Source organism: Crocuta crocuta, unplaced genomic scaffold, assembly GCF_008692635.1.
Source record: "Crocuta crocuta isolate KB4526 unplaced genomic scaffold, BGI_CrCroc_1.0 scaffold53, whole genome shotgun sequence".
In the NCBI taxonomy this organism is placed as follows: domain Eukaryota; kingdom Metazoa; phylum Chordata; class Mammalia; order Carnivora; family Hyaenidae; genus Crocuta; species Crocuta crocuta.
In genome coordinates, this window is record NW_027529432.1 from 428949 (window position 1) to 443676 (window position 14728).

Below are 14728 nucleotides of genomic sequence, written 5' to 3' on the forward strand. Positions count from 1 at the left end.
TTCCCCGTCTTTGGCTGGCATTCCTCCTCAAGACTTAGCTTGGTATTTTCTACTTCTAGAAGAGGTACCTAGTCTGAGTTCCCTTATCTCCTCTTCCTGTACTTCCCATGCTAAGCCGTAACTGTCAGCATGTCACTCTCCGAGTAGACACAGCTCCATGAGGACCAGAACTGTCTTTCACCGACCCATCCCCAGACCCAGCAGGACTAGCTCACGGCTGCGACAACAGGTGTTTGCTCAACCAATGGCCAAACGAATACTAACGCTGAAAGATACTTACGACAATGTTTCAAGGAAGACTAGAGGTTAAAGACTGCATGCATGCTATCATGTTAACTATTTAAAACACATACGCGATGGAGTGCCTGGGTGGCTCAGTCGGTTAAGTGTCCGACTTCAGCTCAGGGCATGATCTCACGGTTCGTGGGTTCAAGCCCTGCGTCGGGCTCTGTGCTGACAGCTCAGAGCCTTGAGTCTGCTTTGGATTCTGTGTCTCCCTCTCTCTCTGACCCTCCCCTGCTCACACTGTCTTTCTCAGAAATAAATAAAACATAAAAAAATAAATAAATAAAACAAACACATATGCAATGGACAAAAAAAACCAAATATCTTTTATAATTCTGTCTCACTGAACCTATAGGAATATTCTAATATTCAAAGTACATCACAGCCTGCGGAACTACAGTGTTTGTGGAACGACCCAGTGAGGAGTTCCCGAGGTACCAGTTGAGCCAGGTAAGTGTCAGTCTTTTGAAGTCTCTTGATCCCAAGACCAAGACAGCTGTACTCACGGCACCTTATAAATGGCTGGTACCATAGTTGTTGAATAAAACATCCTGTTAACTAGTGGTTCTCAAACTGGGATGCTCATCGGAACCCTTCGAGCTTCTATAAAATGGGTGATTCCTGGAGGTCCACTCCACTCACCTCTATGGAATCTGAATCTCCACGTGTGAGGCCAGGGACCTATTTTCTTCACCCAATCAAATATGTGAGGCTGCTTAATGGATCAGATCAGTACAGGGAACTGTGCTTTCTACAAATAAAAGGTGTTCACCGAGCCTCACTTGACCTATAACCCAGGGTGAAAGCGCTCTGCTAGGCGCTGTGTGGGATTAAAGAGCAACCAAGACTGCGTGTTGCTAAAAGGCCTAAGAGCAAGTGGGCAGGCACGTGAGCACGTGTGGATTCCACCACCTCCCACATCTCCTTCTGCCCCTCTCCCCGCCACTGGCCTCCCCTGTACTGAGCTGAGGAGGCTGAAACAGTCTGAGGAACTGGGCGTGGTCTGAGCAAATAATGGCCAGAGAGTTCCTAAACTTTGTGAAAGGCATAAATGTACAGATTCGAGAGGCTCGGCAAACCCCAAGAAAGAGAAATTCAAAGGAAGTGACATCTGGACACATGCTGGTCAACTGGTAAAAAGCAATGACAAAACACAACAAAACAACCAAAAGACAACAACTGAAAAGGAGCCAAGAAAAAGACATCACATAAACAGTGAACGTTACCACTTCCTTCTCATTGAGAATGAAACAGATCAAATGACAGTAGAGTGATAGATCTGATGTGCTTAAAGAGTAAAACCATAAATCCAGAATTCCATAACCAGGGGAAACATCCTTCTAGAACGAGTGTGGGACAGTCAGTGGAACCTGCGAGTCTTGAACCCTTGTGAGTTCAGGCCCCACACTGGGCATAGAGCCTAACTTTAAAAACACAAAACAGGCGCCAGGGTGGCTCAATCTGTTAAGTGTCCTGACTTTTCGGCTCAGGTCATGAGCCGATGGTTTGTGGAATCGAACCCCGTGACAGCTCTTCACTGACCGTGTGGAGCCTGCTTGGGATTCTCCCTCTCCCTCTCTCAGCCCTTCCCCCGCTCCTGTGTGCACACGTGCTGCTATGCTCTCTTTCAAATAAATACACATTTAAGGAAAAAAAAACAAAAACGAGAGACGCCTGGGTCACTCAGTTGATTAAGCGTCCAACTTCAGCTCAGGTCATGATCTCATGGTTTGAGTTCCAGCCCAGCATCGGGCTCTACACCAATTGTTCAGAGCCTGCTTGGGATTCTCTCTCTCCCTCTCTTTCTCTGTCCCTCCACTCCCCACACACTGTCTCGCTCTCTCACTCTCTCTAAAAATAAATAAATTTTAAAAAGAAAGAGACTTGGGGCGCCTGGGTGGCTCAGTCGGTTAGGCGTCCAACTTTGGCTAAGGTCACGATCACACAGTTCGTGGGTTCAAGCCCCGCGTCGGGCTCTGTGCTGACAGCTAGTTCAGAGCCTGGAGACTGCTTCAGATTCTGTAACTCCTTCTCTCTCTGACCCTTCCCTGCTCACGCTGTCTCTCTCTCTCAGAAATANTAATAATTTAAAAAATAAATATAAAAAATAATAAGAGAGAGAGAGAAAGAGAGGGGATGCCTGGTTGGCTCAGTAGGCTAAGCATCTGACTCTTGGTTTCAGCTCAGGTCATGATCTTACAGTTGGTGAGTTCCAGCCTGCACTGGGCTCTGTGCTGGCAGTGTGGAGCCTGCTTAGGATTCTCTCTCTTTCCTTCTCTCTCTGCCTCTCCCCTGCATGCATGCTCTCTCTCTCAAAATAAATAAACTTTGAAGAAAAAGAGAGAGAAAGAGGAGCACCTGGGTGGCTCAGTCGGTTGAACATCGACTTTGGCTCAGGTCATGATCTCACCCTTTGGGAGTTTGAGCCCTGGGTTGGGCTCTGTGCTGACAGCTCAGAGCTTGGAGCCTGCTTTGGATCCTGCGTCTCTCTCTCTCTCTCTCTCTGCCCTTCCCCTGCTCATGCTCTCTCTCAGAAAAAAAAAAAAAAGAGAGAGAGAAAAAGAGAACAAAGTGAAATAAAGAAATTTTCAGAGAAAAGGAAAGTAAAACAACATGTCGTCAGCCGATCTGCACTATGCAAATGCTACAGAAAGTTCTTCAGGTTCAAGGGAAGTGATACCAGATGGAAACTGGACATCTGGGAAGAAATGGAGAGCACTGGAAATGGTAAACAGAGAAGTAAATTTGAAAGACAATTTTTTCCCTCTTAATTTCTGTAAAACAGGAAGCGTAATACTGGACTATGGGATTCTGTACGTATGTAGGTGCAACAGCATGAAGCCTGGATGACAGGGTCGCAGAGTTCTTCCATTTCACATGAAAGAGGCTGTGAAAGCTGATGATGTAACCCCTAGAGCAGCCACGTAAGAAAACAGGAAAGAGGGGCGCCTGGGGGGCTCAGCTGGTTAAGCGTCCATCTTCGGCTCAGGTCATGATCTCACGGTTTGTGGGTTCGAGCCCCGCATCGGGCTCTGTGCTGACAGCCAGCTCAGAGCCTGGAGCCTACTTCCAATTCTGTGTCTCCCCCTCTCTCTGTTCCTCCCATGATCATGCTCTGTCTCTGTCTTTCAATGATAAATAAACGTTAAAAATTAAAAAAAAAACACCATATAAATTATCTACAACAAATGAGATAAGACTCTACAATGGGTAAGGGTCAGACAATCACTTCAATAAATGGCGTCAAGAAAACTGGACAGCTCCATACAAAAGAATGAAACTGGACCACTTCCTTCCACCATACACAAAAATAAACTCAAAATGGATTCAAGACTTGAATGTAAGTCCTGAAACTATAAAAATCCTAGAAGAAAACATAGGGGGTAGACTCCTTGACATCACTTAGCGATATGTTTTTGGATCTGACGTTGCAGGCAAGGGCAACAAAAGCAAAAATAACAAATGGGAGTACAATCAAACCTTTTGCACAACGAAGAAAACAACCAACAAAGTTCTTTTCCACTAAGAGGGAGAAAAGTTTGCAAGTCATACATCTGATAAGGGGCCAATGTCCAAAAAATATAAAGACCTCATACAACTCAACAGCCAAAAATCTATAAACAATCCAATTAATAAATGCACAGTGTCTGAGTAGACATTTTTCCAAAAAAGACATCCAGATGGCCACCACCCATAGGGAAAAGATGCTCAACATCACTCAACAGCATGCAAACCAAAGCCACGATAAGATATATCACTTCACACCTGTCAGGATGATTTAAAAAAAAAAAAAAAGAAAGAAGGAACGAGGGTTGGCGAGGATGTGGAGAAAAGAAACCCTCATGCACTGCTGGTAGAAATGTAAACTGATGCAGAGACTGCGGGAAACAGCATGGAGATTCCTCAGAAAATTAAAAAATAGGGACGCCTGGGTGGCTGCATCGGTTAAGCATCCAACTCAACTTCAGCTCAGGTCATGATCTCACCATTTGTGGGTTCAAACCCCACATTGCGCTCTGCACCAATACTGCAGAGCCTGCTTGGGATTCTCTCTCCCTCCCTCCCTCTCTCTCTCTTTCTCCACTCTCCTCTCAAAATAAATAAATAAACTTAAAAAAGAAATTAAAAATAGAACCATCATGCAATCCAGTAATTCTACTTCTGGGCATTTATCTGGAAAAAAACCCCTAATTCCAATAGCTACATGCACCCCTAGGTTCACTGGAGCGTTATTTACAACAGCCAAGATAGGGAAGACCCCTGAGTCCATCAATAGGTAACTACTCAGGGCACCTGGTTGGCTCAGTCGGTTAAGTGTCCGACTTTGGCTCAGGGCATGATCTCACGGTCCATGGGTTTAAGCCCTGCATCGGGCTCTGTGCTGACAGCTCAGAGCCTGGAGCTGCTTCGGATCCTGTGTCTCCCTCTCTCTCTCTCTGTCCCTCCCCCACTCATGCTCTGTTTCTGTCTCAATAATAAAGCATTAAAAGAAAAATAGGTAACTACTCAGTCACCTTAACATGTCACCCCATTGTAATTCTCTCTACAGACCTTATCACTACCTGAAAATTTCTTGTCAATTCTTTTGAACAGCTGTCCTCATCTGCCCTATTGACTTCCAGACCTATTACTACTGAGACTCTACTGTCCTACTCGTCGCTACATCCCCAGCATCTAGAACGGCGCCCAACATGAAACAGGTGCTCAATAAACGCTTGTTGAACGGATGGATGCAGACGAACTTGGCCCTGCGGGTGGGCCGGATTCACTCTACTCTCCCAAAGGGCAGCAAGCCATCTCTGCAGGCCTTTAGGATGAGAAGAGAAGGTCCTTCTGTCTAGGGTGAAAGAGGGAGCCTTACCTCTGAATAGTCTCTTCCTGCTCCTTAACCATGTGCGCCAACTGCTGAAAGATGGAGCCCAGCTCGACAATCGTGGACTCGATGTTCTGCATGGTGTCTGCCCGGCTCTGGATGTAGGAATCCTTCAGAGGAGAGAGCCCGCATGAGCACTGGGAGCTTCCTCAGGGCAGAGCCTGCCTCTTTAGGACCGTCACCGCTTGCCATTCCATTCAGGACACATTCCAGCTCTTGCGGGTGGCCCACAGGGGAGGACAGAGGAGCACCTCTTCCCCAGCTGGGAGCCCAGGTACCTGCTCATCTATGAGCTGCAGCTGCTGGCTGGTCCGAGAGTCCATCATGTCAATGGCCACGTCCCCGGGGGCACGGGACTCCGCCCCCAAAACCACAGCACCGCCCCCTGGGGAGAGAAAGGAAAAGCACTTCTTAGGTTCAAGGCCCACGTGCTCTGGTGTGAATGGCAGCTCTCGCTCTTACTAGCCTTGTGACCCTGGGAACAAGCCATTTAACCTCTCAGAGCCTCGGTTTCCTCAACTCTAAAATGGGGGACAGTAACAGCTGCTTTCTTGGAGGGGGGGACAATTAAGTGAGAGAGCGGTGCCCGGGTAGCTCAGTCAGTTGAGCGTCCGACTTCGGCTCAGGTCATGATCTCGTAGTTTGTGAGTTCGAGCCCCGTATCGGGCTCGCTGCTGTCAGCACAAAGCCCACTTCAGATCCTGTTTCCCTCTCTCTCTGCCCCTCCCTGGCTTGTGCTCTCTCTCTCTCTCTCAAAAATAAATGTTAAAAAAAAAATTCAAGTGAGAGAATGCAAATGAGGTAAGCGCACAAAAAGATTAGAGACTATCACTGTACTGCATGTGGCTGAGGTCGGCCTCGACCATGAGAAGGGGGCAGACCAAGTGTGGGTCATGGACGCCAGCCATCAGGTGTGACCTCTGAGACAAAGCCTAGCATCTCCCTTGCTCGTCTGTTCTCCTACCCGACCGCAGCCGTCACAGGGTTAGAGGGCGCCACCAAAGCCAGAGTCACTGGGTCTTGCTCCTCAGCAACCCCCCACCGCCCGCCCCATCATCGCCTAGGACTTACCCAGGTGGTTGGGGGCAAGGGGCAGGGCTGACACAGGCGCCCGAGAGAACTGCTCCCGCCGGTTCCTCTGCTGCTTCAGGTTCTGGGGTTGGGGAAGAAATGCAAAGGTCCTGAGGCCTCTGGGAAGCAGGCATGTTAGACGCTCCTGTCGGCCCGTGAGCCTGTTACCCTCACCCTTCCACTCGTTCCTGCCCCATCTCTCCCTTGGGCCCGTACCCCAAAACTCCTACCCCTCCCACAGATTTTTCTTACCTCTGTCCTCACTTCTAAAACGGATTTGAAGTCATTGGACATCGAGGCCAGTTTCGACTAGAAGGAGAGGAGAGGGGATGAGCGGAAGAAGACAACACCTTTCCCCCTTCCGCCTCTACCGACCCCAGGTCCCACCTGTAGGGAGACCACGATGGTGTTGGAATGTGTCTGCAGGTGCCGGCCGCTCTGGCTGCCCTTGGCCCTCACAAAATCCTGAAGCTGGGCAATTTGTTTGTTGAGGCTATTGATGTCCTAAGGAGAGCCAACAGAGACATGATTAACGAAGGAGTCCTCGGCCAGTGTCTCTCCCGCACAGATGGCTCTGGCTTGGAAGGCGGGGCGGAAGTTACGAACAGGAGCGAGGGTTTGTCAGAACCAGAAGGGCCTGCTTAGGACTTTGCTCTGGCTCAGTCCCCACAGAGAGCCAGACGAGGCGAAATATGGTCTCCTCCATTTGTGAATAAATGACGTGGTTACCCCCTTCACCCCACAGCCCAACTCTACCCTGTGAGGCCAGGCACACGGCCATAGAACTGCTTCGAAGGCCCAAATCTCATACCCAGAGCCCGCTGCCCGCCCAGACACCTGTGCGGTAGTCAGAAGGGAAGTCCAAGTCTCCGTGATGGCCAGAAGCAGCAACAAAATGCTTTTATATACAGAATTCCTTTCAAAAATTGTTATTGCTGGGACACCTGGGTGGCTCAGTTGGTTAAGGGCTGACCCTTGATCTCAGCTTAGGTCATGATCTCACGATTCATGGGACCAAGCCCCAAGTCAGGTTCTGCACTGAGAGCATGGAGCCTGCTTGAAATTCTCTGTGTGTCTCTCTCTCTCTCTCTGTGTCTCTGTCACTTCCCCACTCATATACACACTCTCTCTCTCTCTCAACATAAATAAACATTTAAAAAACATTGTTACTGCAAGAGAGTGAAAGCTGTGACTTGTCCGAAGTCACACACAAGGAGGTACAGTAGCACGGCCAGGCCTTCTATACCTCCGCTCCCTGATCCGGCTTGCCAAGTTGCCAAGGGCCACGTGAGATCAGAGAGATGAAGGAGGTGGCCACGGAGTGCCAGAGAAAGCTTACGCAGGGGACCAGGGGGACCCAGGGAGAAGAGGTCAGGAATCATGAGTTCAAGGAATAGGCTGGAAGACAAACTGGATTAGGCAACTTCTAGGATTTCTCCAACAGGCCCCCTAGTTAGTATTCCAAGTCCAACCGTTCTTTAAGTTTACTTATTTGGAGAGAGAGAGAGAGAGAGAGAGAGAGAGAGAGAGAGAGAGAGAGAGAGAGAGAGAATCCCAAGCAGTCTCCGCACCATCAGCACAGACCCCAACGCGGGGCTTGAAATCATGAAGCTCGCAATTGTGACCTGAGCTGGAAATCGAGAGTGAGACGCTTGAACGACTGAGTCGCCCAGGTGTCCCCCCTGTGAGGCAACCATTCCTGAGACCCATGGACGATTTCCACTGCTGCCTGGCTGTCCCTGTGGCGCTGATGCAGCCTCCTTAGAGCCCCGTGTCCAAAACTGCATTCCAGGTTTCCTCCCCATAAAATCTCCTCCCTCAGAGTTCTAGCTCAGAAAATGGCACCGCTTCCCACTGAAGTGCCCAAGCCAGAAGCTTCTACATCACACATTCATGCCTCCTTAAACCATCTATGTGCCGCCACGCAAACGCACTCTGCTGATCACTTACCAGGCACTCGGCACCTCGTATCCGTTTATTGTGTGAGACCCAGCACGCTAAGCAGCTTACAACTTTCTCTCTGTCCTTACACTCAACACGGAAGAGAACGCCTAATCCCCCCTACCGTTCCACCGAAACCTGTTCCCCCTTCTCCTTCCTTTTCCTTTTGGTAGAAGGCACCAGCAGTCACCAGCTGCCCAGACCAAACGCTCGAGAACCGTCCTCAATTCCTCTCCTTTCCCTTAACCCAGATGGAGCCTAGACGGAGCCTACAGAGAAACCGGCCGATTCCAACAGATGCTCCGAATCGGGCCACTCAGCAATTTTTCTAACCCTACTCCAGACCACACCATCACCTTTGCTCTCTCGGCGATCGCCAAGAGCCTCCTAAATGACCTTCCCCTTAAAGCCTGCCCACCATAGTCCACTCTCTGCACAGCAACCACGGTGAGCTTCTGAACCAGAAACGGAGCGCGTCCTCCCTCTGCTGAAAATCTTCCAAGAGCTTCCACTGAAGTTAGAACACAAATCACGTTCTCTGCGTGGCTTATACACAGGCTGTGTGGCCAGGCCCGCCCATTTCCCCCCAACCTCATAAACTCCTGGTCTCCTCCTCACCTGCTCCTCATACTGGCCTCTTTCGTGTTTATCAGATGCAGTAAGGTAGCCCACCCTCCAGGGCCTTTCCCTTTGCTCTTCCCACTTTCTGGAAAGTGCTCCCACCAATTCTGTGGAATACTGGCTTTTCCTTTACCATTCAGGCCTCAATGTCATTCTCATATCCTGTTTTTTTTTCTTTTAAATTTTATTTTAGAGAGAGAGTGTGTGTGACCAGGGGAAAGAAGCAGAGGAAGACAAAGAGGATCTTAAAAACAAAAACAGGGAGGGGGGTGCCTGGGTGGCTCAGTCGGTTGGGCGTCCGACTTCAGCTCAGGTCATGATCTCTCAGTTTGTGGGTTTGAGCCCCGCGTCGGGCTCTGTGCTGACAGCTGGGAGCCTGGAGTCTGCTTCTGATTCTGTGTCTCCCTCTCTCTCTGCTCCTCTCTGTTCTTCCCCCACTTGTGCTCTGTTTCTCAAAAATGAATAAACGTTAAAAAGATTTAAAAAAAAAAAAAGATTACTTATTTTGAGAGAGTTGAGGAGGGGCAGAGAGAGAAGACAGAGGATCCAAAGCAGGCTCCATGCTGACAGCAAAGAGCTGGATCTGGGGCTCAAACCTGAGAACTGTGAGATCCTGACCTGAGCCAAAATCGGACACTCAACTGACTGAGCCACCCAGGCGCCCCAAGAAAGAGAGGATTTTTTTTTTTTTTTAATATTTTTATTTATTTCTAGGAGAGAGAGAGAGAGACAGCGTGAGCAGGGGAGGGTCAGAGAGAGAGGGAGACACAGACTCTGAAACAGGCTCCAGGCTCTGAGCTGGCAGTCAGCACAGAGCCCGACGCGGAGCCTGAACCCACGAACCGCGAGATCATGACCTAAGCGAAAGTCGGACGCTTAACCGACTAAGCCACCCAGGCGCCCCAAGACAGAGAGGATCTTAAGTAGGCTCCAAGCTCAGCACAGAGCCCGACATGGGGCTCGATCCCTCGACCCTGGGATCATGACCAAAGCTGAAATCAAGAGTCAAATGCTCATCCAACTGAGCCACCCAGGCAATCTTTTATCACCCCATTTAAAGTAGGCCCCTACCCTGAGGAACTGCTTCCCTTATGTCTTTAATGGGGTTCACTATCCTGAAATTGCTTGACAAATTCTACTTGCCTAGTTTCAGATAGGAAATCTTCAAGGGAAGGTACATCTGTCTTGTTCCCTGGGGAATCCCCCAAACCAGGCAGCTAAAACTCACTCAAATAATGTGGGTGACTCCAGAAACAAACAACTGAATCCTCACATCCACCCTATGAGGTAGGTGCTATGATGATCCCACTTTTATTTCCGAGGGCACCAAAGCTCTGAGTAGTTAGCTGGCTCACCCAAGGTTACCCCATAAGTGATGGACTGTCTGAATCCAGGCTGTGGTTCCTCAAAGCCCACGCAATAGCATAGTTCACGGCACCCTCCCTCTTCTACCCTGCACGGCCCCTCTTGAACATGTCTGCCCTGGCCTCTGCCGTAGTCACCTTTGCACTGGACAGCGGCACCGGCCTCCTCCCCGGCCTCTCTGCCCATCCATGCTCCAGGCTGGCTTTTTCCCCCGCGGTCATTTGATTTCACATTTTATTCTCGTGACATTGCGCTGGGAAAGGAAGGAATTACGACTGTACTGTACTGGGGTCCGTCAAGCAGATTTAGAACCCAGATTCTTATTGTCTTTGCAGCCTATGGCATGTAGTGATTCCATACTCCTTTGCAAGGCCCACAGTGATCTTTACAACCAGCCACCGAACTACCTTCCCGGCCTCATCTCCTGCTAATTGCTCAATCAACAAATATGGAAGACCTCCTCTATGCCAGATGCTATTATAAGCATGTGGGGGGTGCCTGGGTGGCTCAGTCAGTTGAGCGTCCGACTTCAGCTCAGGTCATGACCTCACGGTTCATGGGTTCGAGCCCCGTGTCGGGTTCTGTGCTGACAGCTAGCTCAGAGCCCAGAGCCTGTTTCGGATTGTGTCTCCCTCTTTCTCTGACCCTCCCCTGCTCACTCTGTCTCTCTCTCTCTCTCAGAAATAAAACATTAAAAAAAAGTTTAACAAAAAAAAGCACATGGGGTTCATAGCAGCACTCTCCACAATAGCTAAAACATGGAAAGAGCCTAAGTGTCCATCAACGGACGAATGGATCAAGAAGATGTGGTTTATCGATACCATGGAATACTACATGGCAATGAGAAACAATGAAATCTGGCCATGTGTAGCAACATGGATGGACCTTGAGGGTGTTATGCTGAGCAAAATAAGTCAGGCAGAGAAGGACAAATATCATATGTTTGCACGTATAGGAGGATTAGGAGGAACTTGACGGAGGAACAAGGGGGAGAAGAAGGGGGGAAATGGTGGGGGAAAGGGAGAGAAGCAAACCATGAGAGACTCTTGAATGCTGACAAAAAGTGAGGACTGATAGATGTGGTGGGGGAGGGAGGGATGGGCATGGAGGAGGGCACTTTTGGGGATGAGCACTGGGTGTTACGTGGAAACCAATTTGACAATAAACTATTTGTTAAAAAAAAAAAAAGAGGTGAGAGGAAAAATAACAGGAAAATGAAAGTGAAAAAAAAAGCATGTGGGATGCATCTATGAGCAAGATGAAAAAATAGGAAGAAAAAAAATCACTGCTCTTGTGGCACTTTCTTTTCTCTTCTTTGGTGGGGGGGCAGGTGGGATGAGGTAGATGAGAGGGAACAGAAACAATAAACCTTAAGTAAACAATACAGAATGTTAGAAAGTATCAAGTATCACAAAAAGCACAGTTTGGGGCACAGGAGCACATAAGCAGCATGGTCAGGGCAGGCCTCCCTGAGCAAATATCAGCTGAGCAAAAAAAAGACTTGAACTTTCTCGTACAAGCCATGCCTCTGCACACACTGTATCCTCTGTCTGGAATGTTCTCCCACTGCCTCTACACAAGCCTTGAAACCAGTTTAGATTTCACCCCCGTCTATAACGTTTCTCCCAGTGGCCTCAGACTGTCTCAACTCATCCTTTTGAAGGTCTTTTCTGTATCACTTGCCATCTATTCATTTGAAGTACACGTTTATGGGACTGGATGTCCCCGACAGGCAAGAAGCCCCCAGGGTGGGAATTCTTGCCTCAGGTTGGTGAAGCAAGTGCCCAGCAGGGCTTCGTACACAGCAGATGACCAAAGAGTGTCCACTGGCTCAACGGATGAGCAAGGTCTTTGGGGCCGGCTCCAGAAACTTCCTCTGGACCTCCAAGACAAGGGGAAACAATGAAAGTGATTCACTGGCATCAGATCACTAGGAGCTCACCTGTTTGATGATGTAAGTGAGCTCTTCGATTTCCACTGCTTTGTCATCGAAGAGGGACTTGCGCTTTGCCACTGCAGAGACAAACGAGGTCAGGATGGGTGAGGTCAAAGACAAGGCTCAGGGGCTGCAGTTTCTCAGAGCTCTTTGGTTCACTGCCCCAACTCTGAAAGGACCCCCCAAGAACACTCACAGATGGTCAGCTTCTCCAGCTTGGCAAACGTGTTGCTGAGGTCTTTCCCAATGCGCCTGTAAACGGGCATTAGTGAGGGCGCGATGGGAAAGGGCAGGACCTATTCCCCCACCAGCTCCAGCACAACCAGCACAGCCCTCCCTCACAGCCAAGGCCACCGAATGCAAGCACATCTCCCCAGACACCGCATCGTCCCACCACGTAACTTCTCTCAACTTACTTGGCCATGAGGGTAAATTCACTGCGCTGCCGGACAGCGCGCAGAGCCGGCTTGTTTGTCTGGATTCCATTCTGAAAAGCAACATCAAGAGGTGACGCTTTAGTTCCCCCTCCTCCCCATGTCCAGCTTTCACTCTTCCTCAGGTGTCCGCTAAATTCTCTCTAGCACCTCTACCGGACACTGTAATTGTATTAGCAGTTGTCATTTAGGGCTCAGATTTGAGCACAGGTAGACTCAGGTTCAAATCTTGACTCTACCACTTACTAGCTGGGGGGGCTGGGGCAAGTGACATAAACCCTTCTGAACATCTATTTCCTCTAGTATAAAATGAAGTTGCTGCTGGTATTAAACAGCATAAGGGCTATGAAGTACTTTAGTCAGATACCTGGTATGCCATAAGCACTAAATAAGTGACAGGAGCGATTAACATTCTATTTCTCCAGTCGGGAAATCAAAGAGGGTAACTGGAAAGTTCTTGGTGATCATGCAGAAAAGCAGTAAAAGCCTTTAAAATTACAGTCAATCAGGGCCCACTTTGATTCAGAAAGTCTGGACTGAAACAAGGGAATCCAATTTCTAGGAAAGCACTGCAACGTAATTTCGATAAAAGTTGCTTATCAAGAAAACTTCTTTCATTTTACAGATATAAAAACTGAGGCCCAACCAGACTTTCTGGCCCAACTTTCTGTGGTCACAGAGCAAACTTGCGGTAAAGGACCATTCCGGAACCAGAATTCAAAGTGTCCGTCTCGCAGCTTAAGGCTCTTTCTAGAACGTGTTCCTTATCCAAACCAAATATACTGCAGACACCTCTCACCTGAGCTATTTCTTGCAGAGTAGCAACCCTACCCTCCAGGGGGGTTCACACACACACACACACACACACACACACACAAATTCTAGGTCCTTGCCTCTAGACAGCTGGCCACCCCATTCTCTGTTGCTTAGTAGACCCTCCAGCCCCCTCCAAACCCGGTCAGCTCTCCATCATGTCACCCCCCATATTATGTCAATCAGCAGTGAGGGAGCACAGCCTCTCCCAGATTTCAGTAAAGCTCACTCTTGCCTTTCCCACTCCGGGTCCTTACCTGGCGGCTCTGCAGGGACTTGCAGGCAGACAGAAACTCCTGGGTCCGATCACGGCAAGACATGGTGTTGGGAGGGGGAGGGACCAGGGCCACTGGGGGGGGCAGAGGGGCGATGTCGCTGCTGCTACTGCCAGCAGTTGCAGGGGACAGGACCTGTGTCTTTGAGAGACCCAGGTAGACACCCTGATCCGTGTTCTTAGACCCGTAGCGTTTCCGCGGGATCATTGAGTCGCATAACCTCGGACTGTTGTGGAGGGGAGAGTGTCATTCCCCAGGCAGCCTCCTTCCCCATAAATCCTCCTCCCCGTCCCAACCAGCAAATCCTCGGGTCCCTTCTGGACCTGGCACGGACTTTCGCGCCCAAAGTCACCCGCAGATCTTGGGGCCGGCCCACGGCGGGCTGGGCCCCCGTTCTCCGGCCCAATCGGTTCCCCCTCCTCAGACTCCTTCCAACTTGGCTCTGGCGGCCAGACCAGAGCGCGGGCCGGGGGCCTTCAAACAGAGACAGGGCCAGAGGCACGTCCCGTGGCCCCGAGGCTCCAGTCTGGGCTGTGCAACTGCCCCAGGCCCTAACCGGGCCCTCTCATATCCGCGGATCCCTTCGAGTCCTCAGGGAGAAACGGTGACGGGCCTCCTGAGGGGGGACACACTTCGGTGGGCGGAAGGGGGAAAAATCCCTAGGTGTTTATTTGAAACAGGAAGTCCCACCCCGGCCTAAATCCCGCCTTCTGGAGGACTGCGACCACCGATTAGCTAATGCCGACGTCTTTCTCAACAGGAGCTTTCCTGATTGGATGACGAAGTATTCCCTCACTCCGAGCCGGGCTGGCAGGACTTGCCCGCTCGCCCCAGGTTCCCTTCCCCCCTCCCGTAGCCGCCCCCGGAAAGCCGCTGCCCAGAGCGGACACGGTGGCCAGACCCCTTCTAGAGCGAGTCCTACCTCCTCCCTGCCGCCTGCCGCCGCCACCACTGCCACAGTCTCCCGGGTGGTCACCGCCTCCTCCCCAAGCGCTGAAGCCGCCGAAACCCGACCAAAGCCTAGGAGCCGCCACGTCACCCACACGTAACCCCACCCCCGATGACCAGGGGGCGGTGCCACACCTTTTGGAGCGCAGCGACCAGGAGACACGCC

General features: G+C 50.2%; 1 protein-coding gene across 2 annotated transcripts in view; it reads right to left on the reverse strand.

Annotated features, from left to right (window-relative positions):
- STX5 (syntaxin 5) overlaps positions 1 to 14664 on the reverse strand; it is a 21566-nt gene extending 6902 nt beyond the window's left edge. Inside the window, exons 1-10 of one of the 2 annotated variants that reach the window (XM_077759674.1) lie at positions 14537 to 14664; positions 13597 to 13840; positions 12509 to 12579; positions 12289 to 12344; positions 12099 to 12169; positions 6617 to 6733; positions 6482 to 6538; positions 6230 to 6311; positions 5437 to 5543; positions 5147 to 5268 (exon numbers count right to left, since the gene is read on the reverse strand). In XM_077759674.1, the coding sequence (XP_077615800.1) occupies positions 5147 to 5268; positions 5437 to 5543; positions 6230 to 6311; positions 6482 to 6538; positions 6617 to 6733; positions 12099 to 12169; positions 12289 to 12344; positions 12509 to 12579; positions 13597 to 13821 (908 nt within the window). In that variant the 5' untranslated portion in view covers positions 13822 to 13840; positions 14537 to 14664. Of the gene's footprint in view, positions 1 to 5146; positions 5269 to 5436; positions 5544 to 6229; positions 6312 to 6481; positions 6539 to 6616; positions 6734 to 12098; positions 12170 to 12288; positions 12345 to 12508; positions 12580 to 13596; positions 14272 to 14536 lie in introns of those variants that run through there. The other variant, XM_077759675.1, reaches the window with a different exon arrangement.
- Between the last annotated feature and the right edge of the window lie 64 nt (positions 14665 to 14728).